Source organism: Pinus tabuliformis, chromosome 2_1 (genome assembly GCF_031772625.1).
Source record: "Pinus tabuliformis cultivar Carrire ecotype Pingquan chromosome 2_1, CPIR1, whole genome shotgun sequence".
Classification (NCBI taxonomy): domain Eukaryota; kingdom Viridiplantae; phylum Streptophyta; class Pinopsida; order Pinales; family Pinaceae; genus Pinus; species Pinus tabuliformis.
This window is the reverse complement of record NC_142299.1, coordinates 993026682-993051682: the sequence shown is the minus strand read 5'-3', so window position 1 is coordinate 993051682 and position 25001 is coordinate 993026682. Positions and strand designations below refer to the sequence as shown.

Here is a 25001-nt window from a genome sequence, read left to right as displayed (position 1 = left end):
TAGAAGGTTTAAAAAGACATGGATCAAGCCAAATCTAATCTTAGTCGTTGATTAGAGATGTAATATCGGCCATTGAAGACTCAACAGAAAAAGTATAAGAGGAGGCTTGAGGGTCAGTTGGAGATACACCAGAGTGACTAGTCGGTTCGATTTTCTAGAGTAGGGTTTGCTAAGAGAAATCGAACTAGTGATCAATTGCAGTGAGGGGCAGTGAGTGCATAGTAGAGAGAGGCAGAGATAGTGCCGGGAGACCAGCGCAGAGGCAGAGAGGTAGACGCAAAGCTAGAGAGAGCCACACAGAGGCCAGCAGTGACTATGCAGAGGCCAGAAGGGCCTGTGTGCTTGAAGCAGAGGCTGCAAAAGTGACGCAGAGGGCCAGAGAGGCTACCTAGAGGCCAGGAGGGCTGATGCAGTACCTTAGAGAGGCGTTGGAGAGTGTTTTGTGGAGCAGACTTTCAGAATATCTGCTTCCAAAGAGAGGTATTACTGCCATATTATTTTCTCTGTAGGGTGAGCCAGTTTGGCACCCAGTTGTACTCAGAAAAGCTGCATAATAATAAAGCCCTCAGAACTGCTGCACCAGTTTTCCCAAGTTGGGTTTTTCCGGGGACGATTGTCCAAAAATAATGGTGTCCCTTGTGTGTTTGTCTATTTCTTTCAGCTGTAGATCTGTAGATGGTTGAGACTATATTGTGTTTATTTCAGTATTTATATGGTTAAATAACTTGTTAGCAATTAAACAAGTAGGCGAAATAAACCAGAGAATACAGAAAAATTTCTAACGGGTAATACTTAGAAATTTCAACAGGAGAGAGTTTCGTGGAGCAGACTTTCAGAATATTTGCTTCCGAAGAGAGGTATTACTGCCAGATTAATTTCTCTGTAGGGTGAGCCAATTTGGCACCCAGTGGTACTCAGAAAAGCTGCTTAATAATGAAACCCTCAGAACCACTGCACCGGCTTTCCCGAGTTGGGTTTTCCCGGGGACGATTGTCCACAAATAACGGTGTCTCTTGTGTGTTTGTCTATTTCTTTCAGTTGTTGATCTGTAGATGGTTGAGACTGTACTTGTGTTTATTTTCAGTATTTATATGGTTAAATAACTTGTTAAGTAATTACAAGTAGGTGAAATAAACGAGATAGTATAGGAAGAATTTCTAATGGGTTAGACGTAGAAATTCCAACACTTCTGCTCCCCAACACCATCATAACAAAAAAAGGAACCAAGAAGAGAATGCCAAGCCATATACCCATCATGTTTGGTGGAGTTATAGTTTCTTGCCTGCAATAAAATGGAGGAATGGGAATTGGGAAAGAGTAGGAGAAGAGAACATCTTTCATTCAACATATTGAAAACACAAATGTTACATGGAAAAAAAAAGAATGGGATTAGACCCTACCTCTTCTTTGGCTCTCCAATGGTGGTGCCTTCAATCTCGCAAGCTCTCTCAAATGGCAGTGTTCAATCTCCCTTGCAAACTCTTCAAGCTCCTCAAGCTCAAACCCTCTCAATCTTCCTCAGCTCAAGCTCCTCAAGCCCTCTCAATCTCTCTCAATCTCATGCAAATGATACATTGTGGGAGGGAAGGAGGCCTTTTATCCTTTTGGCCCCTTCCCTCCCAAAAAAACCTGCGCGCTATCTTTCTTTTTTCTTTCGTGAGAGTGATTTTTTTTCGTGTGGGAGTGATCGCTCCTTGACCTTAAAACTTGTGAGCGGGAGCGATCGCTCCCGACAGGGCAGGGAGTATACTTTTTTTAGGGAGCATGCTCCCGGGGTCACTCCATGCAGGAGCGAATTTCGGGAGCGTGCTCCCGGGGTCACTCTCGATGTGCTCTTGATCAGAGTGCACTTCGGGAGTGGATTGGGGGGGGGGGCACTCCCCCACAGCCCTTTGAAAAGTCCAATTTTCCGGTTGAAGACAAAGCATGTAGGGGTTCATCATCACTTTGTCTGGGAGAAGCTGCAGAACAGAGTGAACTCTCTTTTATTGTTCTTCGAGGGATCATTAATGAGGGCTAATAAAACATAATGACTAATGGTGACTTATGTAAATAATTAAATATTAGTCCTAGGTAAAATTAAATATGAATGCAACTTAGGCTAGTTTAGTTAAATAAGGTGAAATGGTTAATTAACTCTGGTAGATGATAAGACATACTTCTAAATGTTCTGGGAGTTACATACATTATGCCCAAATATGTGTTAAATACTGGCTTCTATAATGAGAAAACATCTCGTCTCTTGCATTTTTCTTTCTCCAATAATTTCTGATCAATATCCACAAGTAAATTTCAATGTTAATGCAACTTTTACAGACTTTAGAATTTTTTTACATGTTTAGCAAATAAAAAACTTCAGTGTGGTGATTCGACCCTGTTTGTGTGTAATGTGACAATTACAAACATGCATCTTTCTAGAAACTAGTGGATATTGTTGGAAACCTTCATATGGAAAATTTGATTTCTAGTCTTTCTTGTGGGTCAATTTAACTTATATAAGACACTTTGATATGTTAAATATTCTGAACAGTGTTTAAATGTGGCCATAGGAAGCTTGCTGACAAAGTAGCAGCGGCTGGGTACTTTGTCGTTGTTCCCGACTTCTTTTATGGGGATCCATTCATACTAGGCAATGGTGACAATCCTTTTGCTGAGATTCAAGATTGGCTAAAACGTCATGAGACAGTAATGCTTTTTTCCTTTCCTTTATTTGTATGCTTGTATAGAGAACGTTACTTTATCTCTCACTGATCCAGCAGCATTCCCTGTTGCGATGCGATCTTAAATGTTGGCATTTGAAATGGGTACCTGTCTTATTGTAAGATACATTCTTTGGTAATATGTCAAGTGGCTCAAATTAGGTTCTTGAATTACAAGATACTCTTGTTGCTCATTTATAATCTTGCAATATCTTAGATTCACTGCACTGTTTACAAAAATGGGAACGCCATTTTTGATTAGCCACTTTTATGCTTCTTTAGGCCAAGGGATTTGAGGACTCCACCAAAGTTATAGAGGTTTTGAAAAGCAGAGGCATATCTGCTATTGGTGCAGCTGGCTTTTGCTGGGGAGGTGAGAACTGATTCCATTGCGTACCTCTGTATAGTGATTATAAAAATTAGACTGGATTTCTTACATCATGGTGGACTATGCATGCACATAGAGCCTTTGTATAAGTTCACTTATAAGATGCTTGATGCTTGAAATTAGACATTGTTCTTTAGAATGCATTCAAGCAGACATAGATATGGACATGGGTGTGGTAACTCTACTGAAGAACACTAACACTACTGTTAATCATAATGGCAGGCAAAGTGGTAGTGGAGCTAGCTAAGGGAGAAGTTCTGAAAGCAGGAGTGTTGTTACATCCATCACTTTTAACAGTTGATGATATTAAAGGTATCAATATAGAGCTCATTGAAATGTCTCTCTATAAACTGAGTCAAGTCTTTAGTGTACACTACTACATGGGCATTAGCTTGCCCATCTGTTATTGTTTTGTCATCTTTTACAGGTGGAGTTAGATATCCTTAGTTTATTTTTGTTCTTAAACTTCAAATAAGGCTTTAAAAATTAACAAATGGGTTTATGATTTGCACCAGTGGTTAAAGCACCACTTGCAATATTGGGGGCTGAAATTGACGAATCCAGTCCACCTGAACTTGTACAGCAGTTTGGAGCAATTTTGTCTGCAAAACCAGAGGTACTTGAATTGGCTCAATTGCTGGGTTGTTTAGTGCATGCAGATTTATATGTTCCTATTATTGCCAAGTTCTGTTTCAAGTTCAATGGTGAAGCAAATGAGAACTCGTTAATAGAACTGTGCCAATTTTATATGTCAGCTAATTTTTTTTATCTACTCTCATTCAAAAGAGAAGGCAATTTACCAGCATTGATATCATTTATAAAAGTGCTGAAAGCTTGTTTCAAAATACTTGGGAAATGCAGCTAATGTTTTTGAATAATTCTGGAAAGTTAGTTATAACAGACAACTTGGTGTTTTCAAAGAACTGAAATCGTTAATAGGCTTTAATGGCATAGCATTTGTTTTCTTTCCAAATTGATGGACGTATTTCCCAACTTGGTTTTCATCTCTTTAAGTGAACCTTGTGGACAACATGGGGCGCTATTTAATAATTCTGGATTCATTTTGAATATTTAAAGACTCAACAAGTGAATTTATGTTTCCTTTAGTGGTGAGGATGTGTTGATTTCATTTTTCCCAAGGAGGAAATTTTTGCTATGATCATGAGGGCAATGTTACCTCTAAAATCTGTGTTCAAAGATATAGAAAGTCCAGACATTGAGTATGAACCCTAGGGCAACTTGATGACATCAACCATCCCTCGTGTTACCTCTAAAATCTGTGTTCAAAGATATTGAAAGTCCAGACATTAAGTATGAACCCTGGGGCAACTTGATGACATCACCGATTGCCCCCTCGGTGATTGTCCTCCTCATATTAGGCCGTATCTCCTTTGGGACAAGGGGAGAATCCCTAATAAGACTACAGACCCTTTCCTCTAAATGCTGATATCAAAATCAGATCTGCAGAATGATAATATTTTGAGTCTTTTTAGATATAGAATGGGAATCCAAGCAAGACCTAGTGCCTTGTCCTTGGGCTATGGAGTTGAGGTGATGAATAGAACTTGCAAAAAGGTCAAGCAAACATGATAAAACCACCAAACCACAAGAATTTATCAGATAGATCTAATATGTATGTAACAGCCACACAAAATGTCAAGCAGAGACAGAACACATCCATAGAGTTCTGGTAACCACATAAGAGCCTTCTTGATGATGACATCTTAGTGGAGGAGATGTTACTTGGAGATGTACCCATGCACTTTGATGATGTCCCTTGGAGTGAGGAGCACTGTTGTGTTGAAGAATCTAGGGAAAATGTAGTTAATGTGATTCTTCTTAGCATGATAACTATTTGTGAGGTGCTTTCAAATTTTCTTCTTATACCAATCTTCATTTATTATTATTAGAGTGTGTATTCTTTAGTTCATGAAATAGCTACCAAAACAAAGAGACAAGAACACAAGATGTTGGCATTCTGCCAGGGCCAAAACCTCTACCTCTTGGAGAGGAAAACCCGCACAAAATTCTTCTTATAGAGATTCCAATTGACGAATACCAAGACCATGACCCTTGACCTATTAAGTCACTCCAAGACCAAGACACCTATCCTCTTTCTTTGTCAATGCTGAGCTCCTCATCATTGCTGCACCATTACTGCACCACTTCATTACTGCTGTAACATCTTTGCTGTCCCTTCACCAAGGTCTTCATCAACTAGATCTCCATGTTGAGATATGTGTTGGAGAGCTGCCTTTTGATCCATCGAGATCACGATTGTCTCATCATAGCCTTCACCGAGATCATAACCATGATAGTATCATGTCTGCACCTTGACCGAGAATGTGACTGTGTTTATCATGATTGCACTGAAGTCTTGTATTCACTGAGATCTTACTTGTCATGGCTATGCCGAGAATATATCACTGTAGGATTACTGACTTCTTATCATGATTATGCCGAGATTGTGTGGGACTGTATACCCCTGTCATACTCATCCGAAAACCATAGAGTTCTTCTCCTAACCGAGGTACTGTACAACTCCTTCATCCGATATTCCTGTAACCCCGAACTTGACCGAGACTTCAGAGAGGTGTCCGAGTATGTCACTGTAATTATGACTGAGATTTCAGAGGTACTGTACTTGACCAAAGTTTCAGAGCTATCCGAAAAAGTATGACAGTAATTCTGAACTTTACCCGCCTATTTATAGTTGTTATGTCTCCATAAATAAACCGACATGTACACTGAACCGGTGTGTCTCGTTTTATGAGCCGACTTGACAGTTATATATGTATTGAGGCCGACCTAACTTTTCTTTTTCATCGTTTAGCTTGAAGACTTCTTCTTGTGCTTGTCTTAGAGGATTGTCCTTGTCTTGGAGGGCTACTTGTCATTTCTATAGACTCATATTTTTCTCATACTCAAGAAGAGCTTCTTAATACATGACATTGACTCTTTGACTTATCCTAAGGCTCTCAATGGGAGCTGCTAATAAATAAACCCCTTGCTCATGAAACCCATGCAGCAAGGCATAATAAATTCATTTTCTTATAAATCATAATTACAATGTCATGAAGACCAAACCTAGTTACACCTTCTTCAACACTCGCTCTTAACTAGGGAGGTATTCATGATGGTACTTGGTTATTCTCAATCTGAAGAATTTCTCATAAGAAGAATCGGATTGGTAACCCATCTGTATAGCATCATAGTAACCAACATTGTTTCCACAGCAAGGCCTTGACTAACAGCTCTATCTCTCATCAGATCAGAGCACAATGTTGGCGAGACCAATGACTATAGACACCTTCATCATTGTCTCTCAAGGTACATACCCACCCGGGTGTTCACTGAGTATGACCTTCTAGGACTATTCTTATCTTGGGTTCCCAACCCTCAAAGAATATCGGTCCTCTTGCCTACTCTTGTCTTGGATGCCCTACACATCCTCAAAGAGCATCGGATGCCAGATGATTACCCAATCCTCCATTCTTTCTTCCAAAGTGAAGACAAGAATGTTGTGTCTATCTCTCCCTCTCAACTAGGGAGGATATCATGTGTCTACATTTCTCTTCATGGCCTTCACCTAGACTTACGACTGTTAGTCCTGGTCTAGTGCATGACACATGAAATAGAAAAACACAACTGTCACTCCTTTTTAATCAAGGGTGATCCAATCCAAGCTCCCTCTTGATCAGGGACTTGTCAGAGCTCCCTCTTAGCTAGGGACTCTTCTATACATCAACAACTTCTTCTTCGTGGGTCCTTCAGCTACTTGATCAACTTCTCTCCTTGATGTCATGAAAATCAATTGAGCTTCTTCCTTGTAGGGCAATAGCCATCGATCACTTTCCTCCTTAGTTCATCATGTCATTCCTTTCTTCATGGAAAGTGGCCTTCTTCATATCTGGAACCTTTGTTATATGACTACTTCTTTCTCATCATGCTTCTTCCATCCACCACATGAATGCTAGTTGTACTTGTATTTACAACTCTTGTCTGAGTAACCCTGCATTATCTAGATATTATTCAAGAAATCAAAACATCATATTAAATCCAATCATACCTTACGAGATGGCTCTTCATCATGGCATCTTCCTGTAGGTATCAACATCCTGCATACATGTTGACACATCTCACAAAGATATCCATTGTCAAGGGTCTTCATCTTTTCCATCACAGTCTTCATATCTTTTCGGGAGATTTCTTAGTCAAGTCTTCTCAGTCTTTTGGATGTTGATCGCCTTCATCAGGGTTGCATATCTCACTATCTCTTCCTTCCTCACACATTTCATTCCCAGTAGCTTTCAATCAGAGTTTCTTCATTGTAGTCAACCACCTCATACTTCATATGAGGACATATTATGTTGATTTCATCTAGTGTGACCTATACCTTCCTGCATCCTTTCAGAGGAGGAGATTCTTTTTCTTCTTGATCATGCTTCTTAAGATAGAAGCAATGATCCATGTTACCTACAACCATATGACATGACATTATAATATTAAACACAAGCATACATACCTTATTTTACCTTCAGGTCATCGAGGCTTCTTCCAGCAGCTTCCTTGATTGAAAAGATCTTCAATCCCTTGATCTGCTTCATGTCATCACATCATCATCTCATGGATTCCATAAGTTGGAGTTCTTGTTGAAACACTTGCTTCCTCTCTAGATTAGTGAACCCTCCGATGAGGATTCCATCAGAGAATTTTGAGGATCTTGTATATCCCCAACTGGCAGATGTTTCCTTTTTGACTTGATGTATGATGAGCCTTGTCCTAGATGACTCTTTCCTTCAATGTCCACTGAGGTTCCCAAGAGCTATATCCTTCATGTTTTGTCTGTCATGGATTTTGTTCTTCATGATTCCCATGGTGATGTCACGAGCTCTTGTTTCTAATGCTTCCATGATGCCATGATGCATCTTATCATCATTGTCATATCTTATAACAAAAGCTTATGATAGGACCCTTTTGTGAGGGATACCATCTTACTCATAGGAGAGATTTGTTACTCCCTCTTTTCTTGGCCCTTTTCTTCAGCTTCCTCCATCTATCTGGTGATATGAGCTTCCAAAATCTTTCCATAGCATTGAATCTTAGCTATACTTATTTTGTCTTGCTTGAGGACCAACCTTGCCTTTCCTTTCTGCACATGGTTAAGTTCTTTTAACCTTCAATACTTTTTCCATCAACTTGTCTTTCTCTATTTAGCATAGAGACCATAAGTTGTAGAGTGAGGTAAATTTCTTATCCCATGGATATTTGTTACCTTGATTATATGTTAGTGCATTATAGATCAATGGTGGTTATCTTCCTTCCTAGATATTGTAGATGAGACCTTATGAAGATATCCTACATCCTTTCATATCCTTTACTTTCATGTAGATCAGATTTCATGTGACCTTCTTCATTGCACATTCAGAGAATGAGTTTATCATCTTTATTACTTTGATGTCTCCAATATTGCAATGTGAGGCGATCTTTCATAAGTATCCCTTTCCATAAATTCAGAGGAGACCTTTTGATATGTTTAATGACTCCAGCTACTTAGAGGACTATTTCTATCCTTCTTCTTCAAGCAAGGAATTTTGATGACCCATCAACCTATAGATGTCCTTCCAATTCATGAAGTCATTTAACCAAATTTGATCATAGAATGAAAAGATACTTACTTGTCATGTGAAGATGAAATCTTCACCTTGATTGCTTTGATGATGGTTGAAGAAGATATATGATGGCTTCTTCTTGAATGATCTTCGTTTGAATGAGAAAGCCTTTTCTTAATAGAAAAGGTTGCTCCTTTTTGATAGGGATGATTTGCTGCTTTCTTGGATGATCTTCTTCTCGGATAAGGAATGATCCTTGCTTGATTATAACCTTGAAGACAACAATGCCTTCTTGCCTTCAATATGTTTTGCCTTCTTTTGTAGAGTAGGTCAGGGTTGTTTCAATCTTTTCCAAGATGATGAAATCTTTATTTTGAGGTCCTTTGAGTTTCATAGCTTTGTAGATATCTTGATGAGAGTCTTGGTGGTCTTTGAATGATGGTAGTGGAGACATAAGTTCTTGCTGTTGTAGACTTGATCCTTTAATCTTGACAAAGCTCTTCAACTTGCTTTGATGCCCTTCTTGAAGACTGATCCTTGTACGTCTCTTTTGCTGCCCTTCCTTTGACTTTAGCACCTTAGCTCTGATACCATGTTGAAGAGTCTAGGGCAAATGTAGTTAATGTAATTCTTCTTAGCATGATAACTATTTGTGAGGTGTTTTCAATTTTTCTTCTTATACCAATCTTCACTTATTGTTATTAGAGTATGTCTTGACTCTTCTTTAGTTCATCAAATAGCTACCAAAACAAAGAGACAAGAACACAAGATGTTGGCATTCTGTCAGGGCCAAAACCTCTCCTCTTGGAGAGGAAAACCCACACAAAATTCTTCTTATAGAGATTCCACTTGACAAATACCAAGACCATTACCCTTGACCTATTAGACCACTCCAAGACCAAGACACCAATCCTCTTTCTTTGTCAATGCTGACCTCCCCATCATTGCTGCACCATTATTGCACCACTTCATTGCCACTATAACATCTTTGTTGTCCCTTCACCGAGGTCTTCATCAACTAGATCTCCATGTTGAGATATGTGTTGGAGAGCTGCCTTTTGATCCATCGAGATCATGACTGTCTCATCATAGCCTTCACCGAGATCATAACCATGATAGTATCATGTCTGCAACTTGACTGATAATGTGACTGTGTTTATCATGATTGCACTCAAGTCTTGTATTCACTGAGATCTTACTTGTCATGGCAATGCTGAGAATATATCACTGTAGGATTACTGACTTGTTATCATGATTATGCTGAGACTGTGTGGGACTGTAATATGTATACCCCTGTCACACTCATCCGAAAACCATAGAGTCCTAACCGAGGTATTGTACAGCTCCTTCATCTGATATTCTTGTAACCCTAAACTTGACCAAGAATTCAGAGAGGTGTCCGAGTATGTCACTGTAATTATGACCGAGATTTCAGAGGTACTGTACTTGACCAAAGTTTCAGAGCTATCCGAAAAAGTATGACTGTAATTCTGGAATCTGAACTTTACCCGCCTATTTATAGTTGTTATGTCTCCATAAACAAGCCAACACGTACACTGAACTTGTGTGTCTCCTTTTATGAGCCGACTTGACAGTTATAGATGTATTGAGGCCAACATGACTGTTCTTTTTCATCGTTTAGCTTGAAGACTTCTTGTGTTTGTCTTGGAGGATTGTGCTTGTGTTGGAGGGTTACTTGTCATTTCTATAGACTCATATTTTTCTCATGCTCAAGAAGAGCTTCTTAATACATGACATTGACTCTTTGACTTATCCTAAGGCTCTCAATGGGAGCTGCTAATAAATAAACCTCTTGCTCATGAAACCCATGCAGCAAGGCATAATAAATTCATTTTCTTATAAATCATAATTACAATGTCATGAAGACCGAACCTAGTTACACTTTCTTCAACATGTTGGACCTACTCTGTCACTTGCTTGATGTAGATGCCCATTTTGGAGGATTTTTCGTGTTGGAGAGCCTTTCCTCCCACACTTGTGGAGTATTTAGGACATTATTACCATGATTTAGCATTTGTAAAGCTATCTTTAGGTCGGCTTGTGACCTATTAGCCTTGTTGAATGCTTCAAGCAAACTCTTAGGGATTTTTCATTGTATATTAGTGAAAAATGACTTGGTTGCCCTCATATAAATAGAGGGAAGTCATTTTTATTTGATCATCATCACACACACTCATCTCTCTTCTCTTGATTGAGTGCACACCGGATTTTTTCTCTTTCTCTCTTGGACGCAATGGATAAATATTGGTGCAAAATGACTTGGGGAGAATATTTTACATGGAGAGACTCTCTTTTGGATTGAGGAAGTGATTCTTATTCAAATTGTGTAAGTTTAATGCTATCTTCATCCATTTTGCATGCTATTTTCTGAAGGGTTTGTCTTGTGCCATATTAAAAAGTGCAATATTTTTCATGAACTCAAGAATCCATCAAAGGAACTTGTTTTCATGCATCCTTTGACTTTAAATCTCTCATGAAAGAAGTTGCTAGGATTTCTAAGAGAAGCAAATTAGGCTTCCACCCTCTCTATCCAAGTCCTTCCATCATTGACCTTGTCCTAATTGATTCCATTTCCCTAAGAGACTCGATTGCCCAATTAAATTTTCTCTTTTCTTTATTTCTTGGTAATTGGTGTTAGGGTTTGGTCTAAATCCAAATTTTATAGCAATTTTACATCTATATGTTATTGCTCTATTGGTAGGAATTTCATTTAATAAATTAAGAAGGGAAAATCTAGCATTAGTTGAGTGTTTTACCCCTCAAAATAGGGCTGTCATCTAGATATTTCTTCAGTGTTCCACGGGGTCGCGTCCCCCAGGGTCGGGTGCGCGCACCCCTCGCACCCCACACACCCGGGACGGGGAGCCTCTTGGGGGTGCGTTTCCCCACGCACCCTTTTTGGGGAGTCTTGGGGAGACGCAAGGGGGTGCGTTTCCCCAGTGTGGGAGTCTAGACTCCCCAAGACTCCCCAAAAAGGGTGCTTCTGGGCGTCCCCCTTCAGTGTGGGAGTCTAGACTCCCCAAAAAGGGTGCCCCTGGGCGTCCCCCTTTAAATTTGTCTAATAAGACTTAAAAATTCAAAATTCAAAATCAAAAATTCAAAAATCAAAACCATTAAATTTTTTTTTTTAAACTAAATAACTAAAACTTAAAAGTCTAAAGAAAAAATTAAAATTAAAACTAAATAACTAAAACTTAAAAGCCTAAAACTTAAAGTTAAAAGCTCATTTCATTTCAACCCTGTTGACCACTACTGGTCAACTTCCCATGCGGTACACCCTCTTTTCTTGGCAGAAAGAGATAGCACCTGAACGACGTGTCCGTGCCAGCCTACAGTCATCAGCAGCTTGATCATTTCCATTGTAAACCCAGTCTGCATGTATGAATTGTAAATAATCTAAGCAGATCAGAGTCATGTATGTAAAATTGCCTAGGTGGACCTAACTTTCTATGATAATCTATGTCCCGGAAGGTTTTTTGTCTCACCGATCCATGGATCGGCAGATTTTTCCTTCAAACCTGACCCCAAAGCCGGGATGGATTTTGTCATTAGAACTTTAGGAGAATCCTACTGTGTTAATTTGCTAGATTCTAGTTGTGTCGCAGAACTGGGTGATTTATGAGGGTCTGTATTAAGTGGGTTTGTCCCCTTGAGATGTAAATTGTAAAAAAATCATCATGAAATGTGTCTTGAGGGTTGAAAATGTTTTAAATCCCCTCGTGAGTCCTAAGTCCTAGGTCCTAGGTGATGTTTCCAATGGCTTAGTTCGATGATCCATTTAAAAAATGAAATAAAATAATAAAAATTTAAAAAATTTAATAAAAAATAATATAAAAAAATTAAAAATTTAAAAAAAATGAAATAAATAAAAAATTTAAAAATTTAAAAAATAATAATAAAAAATAATTTAAAATTTTTTAAAAAATAATAATAAAAAATTAATTAAATAAATCGACGGATGAGATCAAGAGATGTCTTGATCCTCATCAACGGTCGAGATCATTTTTACATGGATCAATTGAACTAGCCGTTGGAGCATTTCCTTTATATAGGGTGCTAGGAGTCATTTTCAGATCATTCGATCTGTGAGTCAGTACTAAAAAAGCTCTTGTGTAATCTGATTTCTGGTTAATAAAAGAAGACTTTGGGGTCCATATCTTGCTGGTGTTACTCTCTTAAAATGCTGTGAGATTGTTTCATTTTCTGCATATGTTATTTTCAGCCGTTAATAATAGTTTTCGTAGAGTATTGTGAGCACAGGTATCTTGTTCACTTGCTAGGGTTTGGGTGCTGTTAGGGTTTCTGAAGTAATGGCAGGTATCTCCATTACTTCCTGAAATCTAGCAGCAGTTTGCCCTCTTTATTGACAGTTGTTTTGAGCCGTGCAGAAAACATCATTCAAGGAAATTTTGTGGGCGTTCGGGGAAGTTCTCGGCTGAACCAGCCAGCTCCCGCAAGCATTTTGTGTTGAGCCCAGTTGGATTTGATCCTGGGTCTATCATTCGGTTTATTTTTTTCTAATTTGCATGAGAGATTTTTTGAAGTTTTTCACAGTGACAATCTGAAATTTCTGTTCTTTAAATATTTTCGGTGCTTATTGCCAGATCTGGCTATTAAAGAGCCAAAATCTGTAAATTATCAGCTATCTTAGGGTTTCATCTTTCTGTCTTAGGGTTTTAAAATTTTGCTTATATACAGATTTTTAATTAAGGTTTTCAGTGAATTTGTCCTTTTCAGGTTGCCAGAAGCAATGACATGAACCTGTGATCAGCAATCCAAGAAACCTCTGGATTGCATGCCTTTCGATACCACACAGTCTGGCTGAATCTCATATACGCGCATTGCTTGGTATATTCTTGAAATATTGCTATCAGACTTTCAGTGTGAGGGTCAGCCTACAGACTTTGTGAACGTTTTCATTCACCTTCACGTTAAGCTTTTCCTTTACGCTGTCATAAAGCTGAGACGCAAGCCCGTTGTGGCATTTAATTGCAATTGTTTGATTTGGATGGAATAAGCGTATAAGGGATATAGATAACGTCATCCAACTGGGCAGAAAACCCTTGAATCGATCCACAATCACCGCACGTTTCGGATCCTCTGCGTATTGTCTTCAGAAAATTTGCGTATTGTTTCCAGGGTGTTCTGTAGGCTGCCGTCAAGGTATACGCTGCAGAAATTCCTCAGACACTGGTATCAAATCCGCATTTAGCTACCCGTCAAAGATTTCAAGCCAAGTAATAAACGGACCAGGTTGCTCCATCCATCGATTCGCTCCACACTGACCTGCGTACAGACAAACAAAACTGTTACATCAAACTCAAGCTCAGAAATCCGCGGTCACCTGTACGCTTTGCAGCAAACCGTCTTTCGTTGAGCCAGGTAAATCGCGGGTCAGGGTTACGATTTCTTTCTGTCGGCCTTCCTTTTTTGCCTGAAGTCGTATTCCATTTCTGCATTTGCGTGGGCATCGAATTTTTATTTCAGCGGGCAGCAGGTAATTCGATTCGATTTCACAAATACATGTTCTGCCTTGCTCATTTAGTTTAGGGTCTTAGTTACTTTTTTTTTATTTCGTTGAGTTGAAAGAAAGAGCATTAAATCGAATTCCTTTTGTTTTCCTTTTTTTTATTTAATTTAGATTTTAATGGTTGTTCATTTGACTTCGATTTTATCTAGCGTAGCTTAGGTTAGATTTAAAATTTGATTTTGATTTATTTAGTTTTATTTGGTTTAGACCTTTATAAAGTTTTCAATAGATTAGATTTAGATTTTAACTTCATTTTATTTCTTTTTAGTTAGTCTTTAGAATTAGGCTTTTAATTAGATTTTAATTTTCCTTCTAAATAGTTTCATAAAAATCAAAAAAATGAAAATGTTAGCGTTTGATTTCTATTAGTTTAGATTTAAGTATTTAGTCTTTAGATTTTATGTTTATAGTTTTAGATTTTAATTATTTTAGATTTTAATTTTAGACTTTAAGTTTTGTTTTATTTTTTGATTTAAAAAAAAAAAAAAAAAAAAAATGGAAAATTTTAGATCCAGTCATCTTTGGGAATTGTCATATCTTTTCACGCTGAGATCTGAGTTTTTTCAAGTCGAGATGCGAAGTTGAAATACGATTGCTGTTCATGGTGCATGTTTCTATATCAATTAACAAGTAATCGTTTTTATAATCATCTCTTAAGGCACTGGTCTGCTTCATTAATTAAATCCATCAAGTGCTTTCATATCGTATCTCGTGTCTCCCAACCAACTGGTCGACAGTTGGTCTTCATCATCCCATAGGGACTACCCCCCTTAGCCGCGGGAGACAGGCTTAAACGGAGGGATCGGGGATCAGAGTGACAGCCCCCGGTCTGAGCGTTGTCGTGTCAATTTGCGCGACAACAAACCCAAAGTCATTTCCATTTCACTCTTAACTATTTTTGAGTTTGAACTTTGAAACTTTGAGTTATATAGATTTAGTGTTCAAACTTTGAAAATATACTAGTATGTTTTGCTTTCAATTTAGATTCTAGAATGATGAATGATGAATTTAGTTTTTAAATCAATGTAGATTGTAGAATGATGAACCATTGAATGATGAATGATATCGATCAATGTATTTGAATATTTTATTATTGATTTTTATTTTTGCTTTTCGAATCTCATGGTATGTATGAATAATAATTAATTCAATAATGAGACTTGTCACTTGAGTATGTCATATGAAAGATGTATGTATCAAAATGAATGATGAGGATGGATAAATGATTCAAATTTCAATTGTCTATTTAATATTTTTATGCTTTCATTATTGAACAGTGAACAATGAATATGAACTTGAATTATATATATATACCTCGACGACTCCCCGCACCCCCGAAATTTCCCTAAAATTTGAGGGTACTCCCACACGTCCCCCCTGTGCGTCTCCCCGCACCAGAGTCTTGGTGGAACATTGTATTTATTTCTGTTACATGCATTTTCGGCCATTAAAAACCTAAATTTGACCACTCGCTTATCTCTTCTATAATCTTTAATTCTTTGTTGATCTTATCATTTAGATATTTCTTTGCTGTCATTTTTTTTAAGTCATTTTTTTTTTTATTTTGTCAGTGTTTGCCGATTTTCACTAATTTATTTCTGATTTTTATGGTTTTTTCATTTTCCGAACCCTTGCCTATTTTATCTGGATGCTATTTTTTTCAACATTGTTATAGATGAAGATTCAAATATCTTTAGATTTTAGAAGCTAAAATATTTACAGTTTTACTTGATGATGATACAAATTCAATCATACTAGTGCATATAACTAAAATAGCACCAAGTGCAATCCATATTTGAATAAAAAATACATCAACAAAAAGGCTCTAAATGGCCACTAAAGTCTTAAAAAAGTCATGCTACAACTGTACCGATCTTTTTAAGTAGAGTTACTAAGGTCGTGGCAGCCTTGCTAGCCAGGTACACACAAGGAAGAGACCCACTGTCACCTCGGCCCAAGCTCCCGCTATTCAGGTCCAACACCCCCTAAAAATCCAAGGGAGGAATCCCTAAATACCCCCCAACAACTCCAGTTTATGTCCAGTGCCTTATATAGAGTCAATGGGTTCGAGGTGTTCTTTATATGTTTGATGTTCTGCATAAAAATAGTGTTAAAAATAGTGTAGGTTTTTAACAACGAATGTTAGCAGCCAAAACAACTCAAAGATATGACATGTGACATATGGATTTTGGTCTACTAAATTTATCCCAACCAAAAATGTAATTTTTTATCAGTTTTTATGTTTTTTTAAGGATTTACAAGTGAAAATAATGTTGAATTTTCTACAAGATGCACAATAGAAACCAATTTTCTGATCTAATAATTACTACCTAATGATATTCAAACAATTTGTCTGATGCCACTGATATCATTTGTTGATTTGGGGTAGCATCGGATGTGCTCTAGACACGAAATTTGGTGGAGAGGTTGGGGCACATGAGATCTCCAATATCCAGAAAGGGTTTGGGCAGATTCTAAACAGTTCAGGAGATATTAAAATAATTAATATTTTTAATGGAGTCCCCAAGTCTAAACTTAGGGAAATTAAAATATTAATGTGAATTAATATGAAACTGTGTTAGAATGGTCCAAAAGACATGGATCAAGCTAGATCTAATCTTAGCCGTTGATTAGGGACTTAATCTCGGTCGTTGATATGTCAACGAGAAAAGTATAAGAGGAGGCTTGAGGGTTACTTGGAGAATACACCAGAGTGATCAGTCATTCTATTCTCTAGAGAGGGGTTTTCTAAGAGAGATAGAATCAGTGATCGGAGTTGCAGCTGAGGGGCATTGAGTACAGAGAGACAAAGAGACAGAGATAGTGTCGGAAGAGCAGCGCAGTAGCCGGGGAGAGTGACGCAGTAGCAGCCAGAGCTCACGCAGGGCCACACAGAGGTAGCCGGGAGCTGCGTAGAGCTTCAGAGAGGCTAGCGTTGCTGACGCAGAGGGCTAGAAGGCTGACGCAGGGCCTCCTAAGGCTGACGCAGACCCATCCATGGTGACGCAGGGCCAGCGCTGGGCAGAGAGGGGTTGATGCAGTCCAGGAAGGCTGACGCTGGGGTTTCTGAGGCAGATTGTAGCTGAGGAGCTTTCGAAAGGATTATCCGGGGTTTCAGTCGGGAAATTTATCTCAAACTGAGAGGTATTACTGCCAAGGAAATTCTCTGTTGGGTAGGCCAGTTTCGGCACCCAGATTGTACTCTGATATTGCTTAATAAGAAAACCCTCAGATAGCTGCATCGGTTTTCCCACATTGGGTTTTTCCAGGGACATTGGTCCAAAAATAACAGTGTCATTTGGTGTGATTGTTTATGTTTCCTTCAGTTGTTGATCTGTAATATGTTGAGCATGCACTAGTGTTTATTTTCAGTATTTACATTGTAAATAACTTGTCAAGTAACGGAACAAGTAGGTAGGAATAAATCAGATAAAGTGCATGGAGGGTTTCTAAGTAGATTTAGAAACTTCAACATGGTATCAGAGCGTGATTGCAGATCACAGGAGGACTAAGGACATCAGCCGAGCGGAGCAATAGCAGTAGAAAACAGTTGTCCCGAGGTGACAAAAGTTGTTTCTAGTAGAGCAACAACAAGGGAAGGGTGACACAGTGCCTGCGTCATCAAGGGTGAGCCAGGAAGAGGCAGCGCAAAGGCTAAGGAAAGCAAAGGCAGCCTCACGCAGAGCCACGCAAAAGCTAGGAGGGTTGACGAGGCCGTGGTGCTAGTGTCGGGATTGCGCAGAGCCTAGGAGCTCTCACCTTCAGGTTGCTAGGGTTTAGAAGGTTGTGGGAATATTGCAGAGTGGAGCTGGTGAGGTATTGTAGTCAGAACAGTACCTGACAGGGCAAGGCCAAGGAGGAGGGAGTTGCTACCGAGGGTTTCTAGCTGAGAAACCTGAATCAGTGGTGCGGTTGCACAGACGATCAGAGTAGAGGGCATCTCGACATCGGAGGAGGATTTCTAGGAGGGAAATCGGGACTCAGAGGGAGTCTAGAAGAGAACTTCTAGACGGGAAGTAGAGACTCGGAGGAGTCGAACAGAGAACTTCCAGGAGGGAAGTAGAAGAGCATCATGGCACTACATGGAGTAAGAGACCAGGACAGGGTGGATGGAGCGTCGAACTTCGCAGTCTGGAAGGCCAGAATCTTATCCATACTTGACAGAAATCGTGTCAAGAACTTTGCCTTGAAGGTTATAGCTATCCCAGTCGACCCCAATGATAATGACAAGTACGAGGAGGCAATGGTGAGGGCCAAGAGCATCATCCTTGACGGGGTCAAGGACCATGTAGTACCACACATTGCCGAGAAGGAAACGGCATATGAGATGTGGGAGGCCCTCAAGAAATTGTACCAGCATACTTCTGTGCAGAGAAGAATGTTACTTGAGAATCAGTTGAGGTCGTATCAGATGAAGAAGGGAGAACCGATTGACACCTTCCTCGGAGGACTGAATGAGATCCGAGATCAGTTGACTGCTATAGAAGCCACGCCGGATCAGGAATTAATGGTGAGGACAGCCTGAATGCAGTCTCAGAAGACTGGGAGGTATTTGTCCAGAGTATATTGGGCAGAGGGACACTTCCACCTTGGGATGAGATGTGGGCTACTCTTTGCCAAGAAGAGATCAGACGACAGTCGAAGACGGGTAGCAGCAGTAAGGGGATCAAAGTCAAGCAGGAGGAGGAAGATGTTGCCCTAGCATCTGAGGGAAAGCAGGAAAAGCGGAAGAAGAAGGATCTCTCCAAGATCAAGTGCTTCCACTATGGGGAGCTGGGTCATTATGTGACCCAGTGTCCAAGGAAGAAGAGTAAGGGAGAGTCTTCCAAGACTAAGGCAGCGCCAGCAAGGGCAGAGAAGGAAGTGTTGACAGACGATGACTGTGCCATGAGTGCACACGCGCCACTTGAGAAGAAGTGGGGAGACATTGAGTTGTAGTCAGGCGGACTACAGGCGATGAGGGGCAGGATCCTCAAGGTACCCAGCCTCTTGGATTAGACCTTGCTACAGGAGCCCCGAAGAGGAGTAGCAGGACTGGCTGATGTGGGGAGAGATGGATGCAGATGAAGCGATAGAGAGAGCTACATTGCAGGAGTCCCAAGACAGCGCGAGGCTAGTAGGCTACAACAGTGCGAGAGGCACGGGAGTGTTGCACCAGTGCAGGATGGCATAGAGAGGTGTGCAACGGTGCGAGATGCAGGGAGTTGTTGCAGCAGGGCAGAGGTCAGAGAGGGAGCACTTGTCAACGACAGAGGGAGCTTCAGCATTAGGAGGATCTCTAGCCCAACAGAGAGGTCAGAGTTGGGAGATCACTTACTTACTTCTCAGTAACTGAGTTGCAGTGTAGCAGTGGGCAGCATGATGCAACATGATAAGAGGAGTTGCAGTGTGGATGTAGTGTTCGGAGAAAGGACTAGCAGCAACACGGATGCAGAGGGAGTTGCAATACGGATGCAACAGTGGCAGTGGTAGGGCCATGGGTAGCAGTACAGGATGCAACAGTGCAGAGGATGTTGGGCAGCAGGCCTAGCATCAACACAGGGACCGATGCCGGATGATCAGGGTGATACTCAGTGAGGAGTATTGCTAGAGCACAGTCCTCGCTAAGAGGGAGTGTTGATTTGGGGTAGAATCAGATGTGTTCTAGCCACGAAATTTGGTGGAGAGGTTGGGGCACATGAGATCTCCAATGCCCAGAAAGGGTTTGGGCAGATTCTAAACAGTTTAGGAGATATTAAAATAATTAATATTTTTAATGGAGTCCCTAAGTATAAACTTAGGGAAATTAAAATATTAATGTGAATTAATATGAAACTGTGTTAGAATGGTCCAAAAGACATGGATCAAGCCAGATCTAATCTTAGTCGTTGAATAGGGACTTAATCTCGGCCGTTGGTATGTCAACGAGAAAAGTATAAGAGGAGGCTTGAGGGTCACTTGGAGAATACACCAGAGTGATCAGTTATTCTATTCTCTAGAGCGGGGTTTGCTAAGAGAGATAGAATCAGTGATCAGAGTTGCAGCTGAGGGGAATTGAGTACAGAGAGACAGAGAGGCAGAGATAGTGTCGGAGAGCCGCACAGTAGCCGGGGAGAGTGACGCAGTAGTAGCCAGAGCTCACGCAGGGCCACACAGAGGTAGCTGAGAGCTACGCAGAGCTTCAGAGAGGCCAGCATTGCTGATGCAGAGGGCTAGAAGGCTGACACAGACGCATCCGGGGTGACGCAGGGCCAGCGCTGGGCAGAGAGGGGCTGACGTAGTCCAGGAAGGTTGACGTTGGGGTTTCTGGGGCAGATTATAGCTGAGGAGCTGCCGGAAGGATTATCCGGGTTTCAGCCAGGAAATTTGTCTCAAATTGAGAGGTATTACTGCCAAGGAAATTCTCTGTTGGATAGGCCAGTTTCGGCACCCAGATTGTACTCTGATATTGCTTAATAAGAAAACCCTTAGATAGCTGCACCGGTTTTCCCACATTGGGTTTTTCCGGGGACATTGTTCCAAAAATAACGGTGTCATTTGGTGTGATTGTTTATGTTTCCTTCAGTTGTTGATCTATAATATGTTGAGCATGCACTAGTGTTTATTCTCAATATTTACATTGTAAATAACTTGTTAAGTAACATAACAAGTAGGTAGGAATAAATCAGATAAAGTGCATGGAGGGTTTCTAACTAAGTAGATTTAGAAACTTCAACATCGTTGAGCAATTATACACAGAAAATCTCAATAGTAAATGCAGTGGAAACAGTAAAGATCATAGAAATACAACCATGCATAATAGAGACAATATTTTTACCCTAGGAAACCAACCTTGGGAGAAAACCCAACAAATTTTCTTTTAGGAGAAATTATTCTTCAACAAGGTTTACAAATCTAGTTTGTCTAGAAATGTGTCGATATCCAAGTCAAAAAATACTAGTCAAACCATGACCACCTTCAGCATCCAGCAGGCTTCAACCTGTCCTCTTCAAAGTCTGCATCAGGCCCTGCGGCCCTACAACCTACGACTCCTATGGCTTGCGGCCCCTGCGACCTCCTCTCTTACTTCGACCTTCTCTCTTGCTGCCCTCTAACTCAGCCTCCTTATGCTTGCTTGCGACTCCTTGTTGCCCTTAGAAAGATGAAGAAAAAGTCGCTTGGTGATAAAAATGAAATGTCACATCATGTATTTCTAATTGTCGAATGGGCTAAAATAAGCCAAGGGACACGCCCTTTCACTTGGCTAGGCTGACTTAATTTTCGGGTAGACTTGCACTCCAAAAATAAAATTTTTATTTTGATTTTCTTAGGTCAACTTGGAGACCTCTTTAGCATGTAGGAATACCTCCTGTTGCTACAAAAAATCAGCACTCTCTTTTAGTGAGGGAGGTATTCTCCTTAGCTGCAAACATATTTCTCTTTAGATTAAATTTCTCCTTCCTGAAGAAAAAATTCATGTGCTTTCTATGTTGATGTATGCACATCTATGGATCACTCCATCTTGGTGGAAGCAACAGGACTCCTCACATGCACGTCTATAGATCATTCCATGCTGGAGTAGGCAATGTGAGTATCCTAGGCCATTCACCCTTGGTCAAATCAACATGGCCTAACCAAAGTCCTTCATGACTTCTTAGGTAAATATATCAATCTCCTTTGGTCGAATCAGCATGGCCTAGCCAAGTCCGTCTGGCTTCTCAGGAGAGGATTTTCCCTTGGACCATTCACCCCTGGCCAAATCAGCATAACCCATCCAAAGTCCTTTATGGCTTCTCAAGTGAATTTCACTATCTCCTCTAGTCAAATTAGCTTCCCTGCCAAGTCCTAACTTCTCAAGAGAAAATCTATCTAATGCTGCAATTACCTTGGGCCACTCACCCCTGGCCAAATGACCTAGCCAAGTCCGTTTGGCTTCTCAGGCGAATGTATCCATCTCCCCTAGTCAAATTAGCATGACCCATTTAGGTCCTTTGGATTCTCAGAAGATGGTCTACTCGATCTTGTAAAGACATCAACGCTCCCTCTCAAAGAGGGAGACATTCTGCATCATGCCAAGCTTGTCTTTGAAGTATATAAACCTTGCTCTTGACAGAGGCTTGTTGAGAATGCTTGCAATCTGCTCGTCTGTGGATATGTACTAGAGCTAACTTGCTTCCTTCTGCACCATGTCTCGGATGAAGTGATATTTGACCTCAATGTGCTTCAACTTGATCAAATAGCCCTGCAAGTAGCTTTCGAATCCACACTGCTTCCTGTCTTATGACATTGGCTACGATATACTCCGCCTCTGTTGTACTGAGTGTGACAAAAGTCTGCTTCCTGCTAAATAAGGAAATCATAGTTGATCCCAAGCTGAAGTAGCACCTCGAGATGCTCTTTCTATCCTCTGTGTTATTTTTTGGTAGCATCAGAAGTGCTCAGCCTTGAAAATTGGTGGAGAGGCTAAGGCACATGAGTTCTAAAAAACCCATAAACCGTTTGGTGAAATTCCACCCAGATTGTATTTTATTAAAATAATTAATATTTTTAATGGAGTTCTTAAGTCTAAACTTAGGGAAATTAAAATATTAATGGGTATTAATCAAAATATGGGTGAGAATGATCTAGAAGGTGGATCAAGTCATGTTTTAATCTTAGTCGTTGATTAGAGACTTAATCTCGGCCATTGAAGACTCAACAGGAAAAGTATAAAATGGAGGCTTGGGGTTCATTTGGAAAAACACACACAGATAGATTGAGGAAATCGATTTTCTAAGGTGAGAAGTTCTCAAGAGGAAAATCGATTGGGGAGATCTTGCAGCTGAGGGGCAGAGAAAATCCGAGAGGACTTTCCTGAAAATACAAAACAGAGAGGCAGAGAGAGCTTGCAGAGAGGCAATGCAGTAGCCGGGAGAGCTGACGCAGAGAAGCTGCTTGTCACGCAGAATCCAGAACTGTCGAAACAGCCGAAACTGCTGGGAATTACCGGAACAGCTAGGAGAGCTGACACAAAGGTAGGGCAGTAGCTGGGAGAGCTGACACAAAGGTAGCGCAGTAGCCAGGAGAGCTGATGTAGAAACCTTGCCTATCATGCAGAATCTAGAACTGTCGGAACAACCAAAACTGTCGGGAATTGCCGCAACAGCCGGGAGAGCTGACGCAAAGGGCAGAGAAGTTGACGTAGGGCAGATGCAGAGCCAACGCAAAAATAGCCGGGGTTATCCAGTCTTGTGTCGAATCAGCCGAAATTCTGTCAGGTGAAGTGAGGTAAAACTCACTCATATTTTCCACCAGTATTTTCTCTGTAAAGGATTGCTAGATGAGCATCCTAGATTTGTATTCAGATATTTCTCATGCATAATAATAAACCCTCAAAGTTGCTGCACCGGTTTTCCCGCATTGGGTTTTTCCGGGGACTATTGTGTCCAAAAATAAGTGTGTCCTATGTATCTTGTTCTTTGCTCTGTTTTCCGTTTCAGGAGATCAAATATTAATTAGTGTAGGCTGCCGAAGTAATTTGCTTCAGTATTCAGAAGAATAACTTGATGAATGTAATTTAAAAATCAAGTAGGTGAAGTAGATTCAAATTTGTTGCATTAGGGGTTCCTCAGTGTAGGAATTTTCACATGGTATCAAAGCATTGATTTGGAAACAGGAAGAGCAGATCTAGTGCTGAGCAGTGAGGCCGAGAGCTGCACTTAGCAGCAATTCGAATCCCCTTGAAGGGATTGCGCATTCCTTGCTGGGAAGCAGATATGAGGAAATCTCTCTCTAAGTGAGACGACAGAGAGGTACGATTTCCAGTTCGTGAGTTTGCAGAGGCAGAGGGAGTGACACAGAGCCTCAACGCAATGCTTGAAGGGTGTAATTTCTTCTGGGGCAGAAATCCGCTTGAAAAGAGCGAAGACACGTAGAAGGGGAATTTTCTCCTTAGAGAACTTTCCGCCAGAAAGTTCGAATTTCTCACTTGCTGAGTAGTTGAGCAGTGCTAAGCAGTGACTAGAGGAGTCAGTTCCACAGTCGGGTGAGATGGCATCACATGGGCTCGGAGATCAGGACAGGTTGGACGGTGCCTCCAATTATGTCATATGGAAGACCAAAATCTTAGCTGTTCTGGAGGAATATGATCTCGAGGCCTACGTCAAAAGTGTTGTACCTGTTCCTGCTGACAACGATCAAAAGAAGAAGTACAAGGCCGAGTAGGGAAGGCAAAGAGGCTCATTCTCGATGGAGTTCGAGATCATGTGGTCTCACACTTGGAGGGCAAGGATACAGCCGAGAGATGTGGGCAGCCTTGTCGTCACTATATGAAGGCTCCTTCGAACAACGGAAGATGTATTTAGAGCAGAAGTTGTAGCGGACTTTGATGCATAAGGGAGAAGGAGTCAACTCCTATCTTCAACGTCTTCAAGACACTAGAGACCAGCTTGCTGCAGTGGGGTCCACTCCTCAGTCAACTGCGATGGTGAGGATAACCCTGAGTGGAGTCTCTGATGAATGGCAAGTCTTCGTCCAAAGTATATTGGGCAGGGAAAGACTACCTTCATGGGAGGAGATGTGGGCAGCTCTTCAATAGGAGTTAAGGAGGGACCTAGTGAAGGTCAACCTCAATGGTAGCAGTGGGAGTGGCACAAAGACGAAGGAAGAGGAGGAGAACGCAACTCTAGCATCGAAGGGACAGCAGAAGTAGAAGCGGAAGAAGGACATTTCGAAGGTGAAATGTTTCAGATGTGGCGAGATGGGTCAGTTTGCATCCCAATGTCTTTTGAACCAAAAGGATAAGGATGAGAAGC

At 40.6% G+C, this 25001-nt stretch overlaps 1 protein-coding gene across 5 annotated transcripts in view; it reads left to right on the top strand.

Moving 5' to 3' along the window:
• LOC149203970 (endo-1,3;1,4-beta-D-glucanase-like) overlaps window positions 1-25001 on the top strand; it is a 439676-nt gene that overhangs the window by 180985 nt on the left and 233690 nt on the right. The window contains exons 3-6 of one of the 5 annotated variants that reach the window (XM_089403641.1): window positions 2550-2685; window positions 2982-3072; window positions 3310-3399; window positions 3603-3703. The exons of 3 other annotated variants lie outside the window; for them this stretch is intronic. In XM_089403641.1, the coding sequence (XP_089259767.1) occupies window positions 2550-2685; window positions 2982-3072; window positions 3310-3399; window positions 3603-3703 (418 nt within the window). The remainder of the gene's footprint in view (window positions 1-2549; window positions 2686-2981; window positions 3073-3309; window positions 3400-3602; window positions 3704-25001) is intronic. One more of the 5 variants, XM_089403643.1, reaches the window with a different exon arrangement.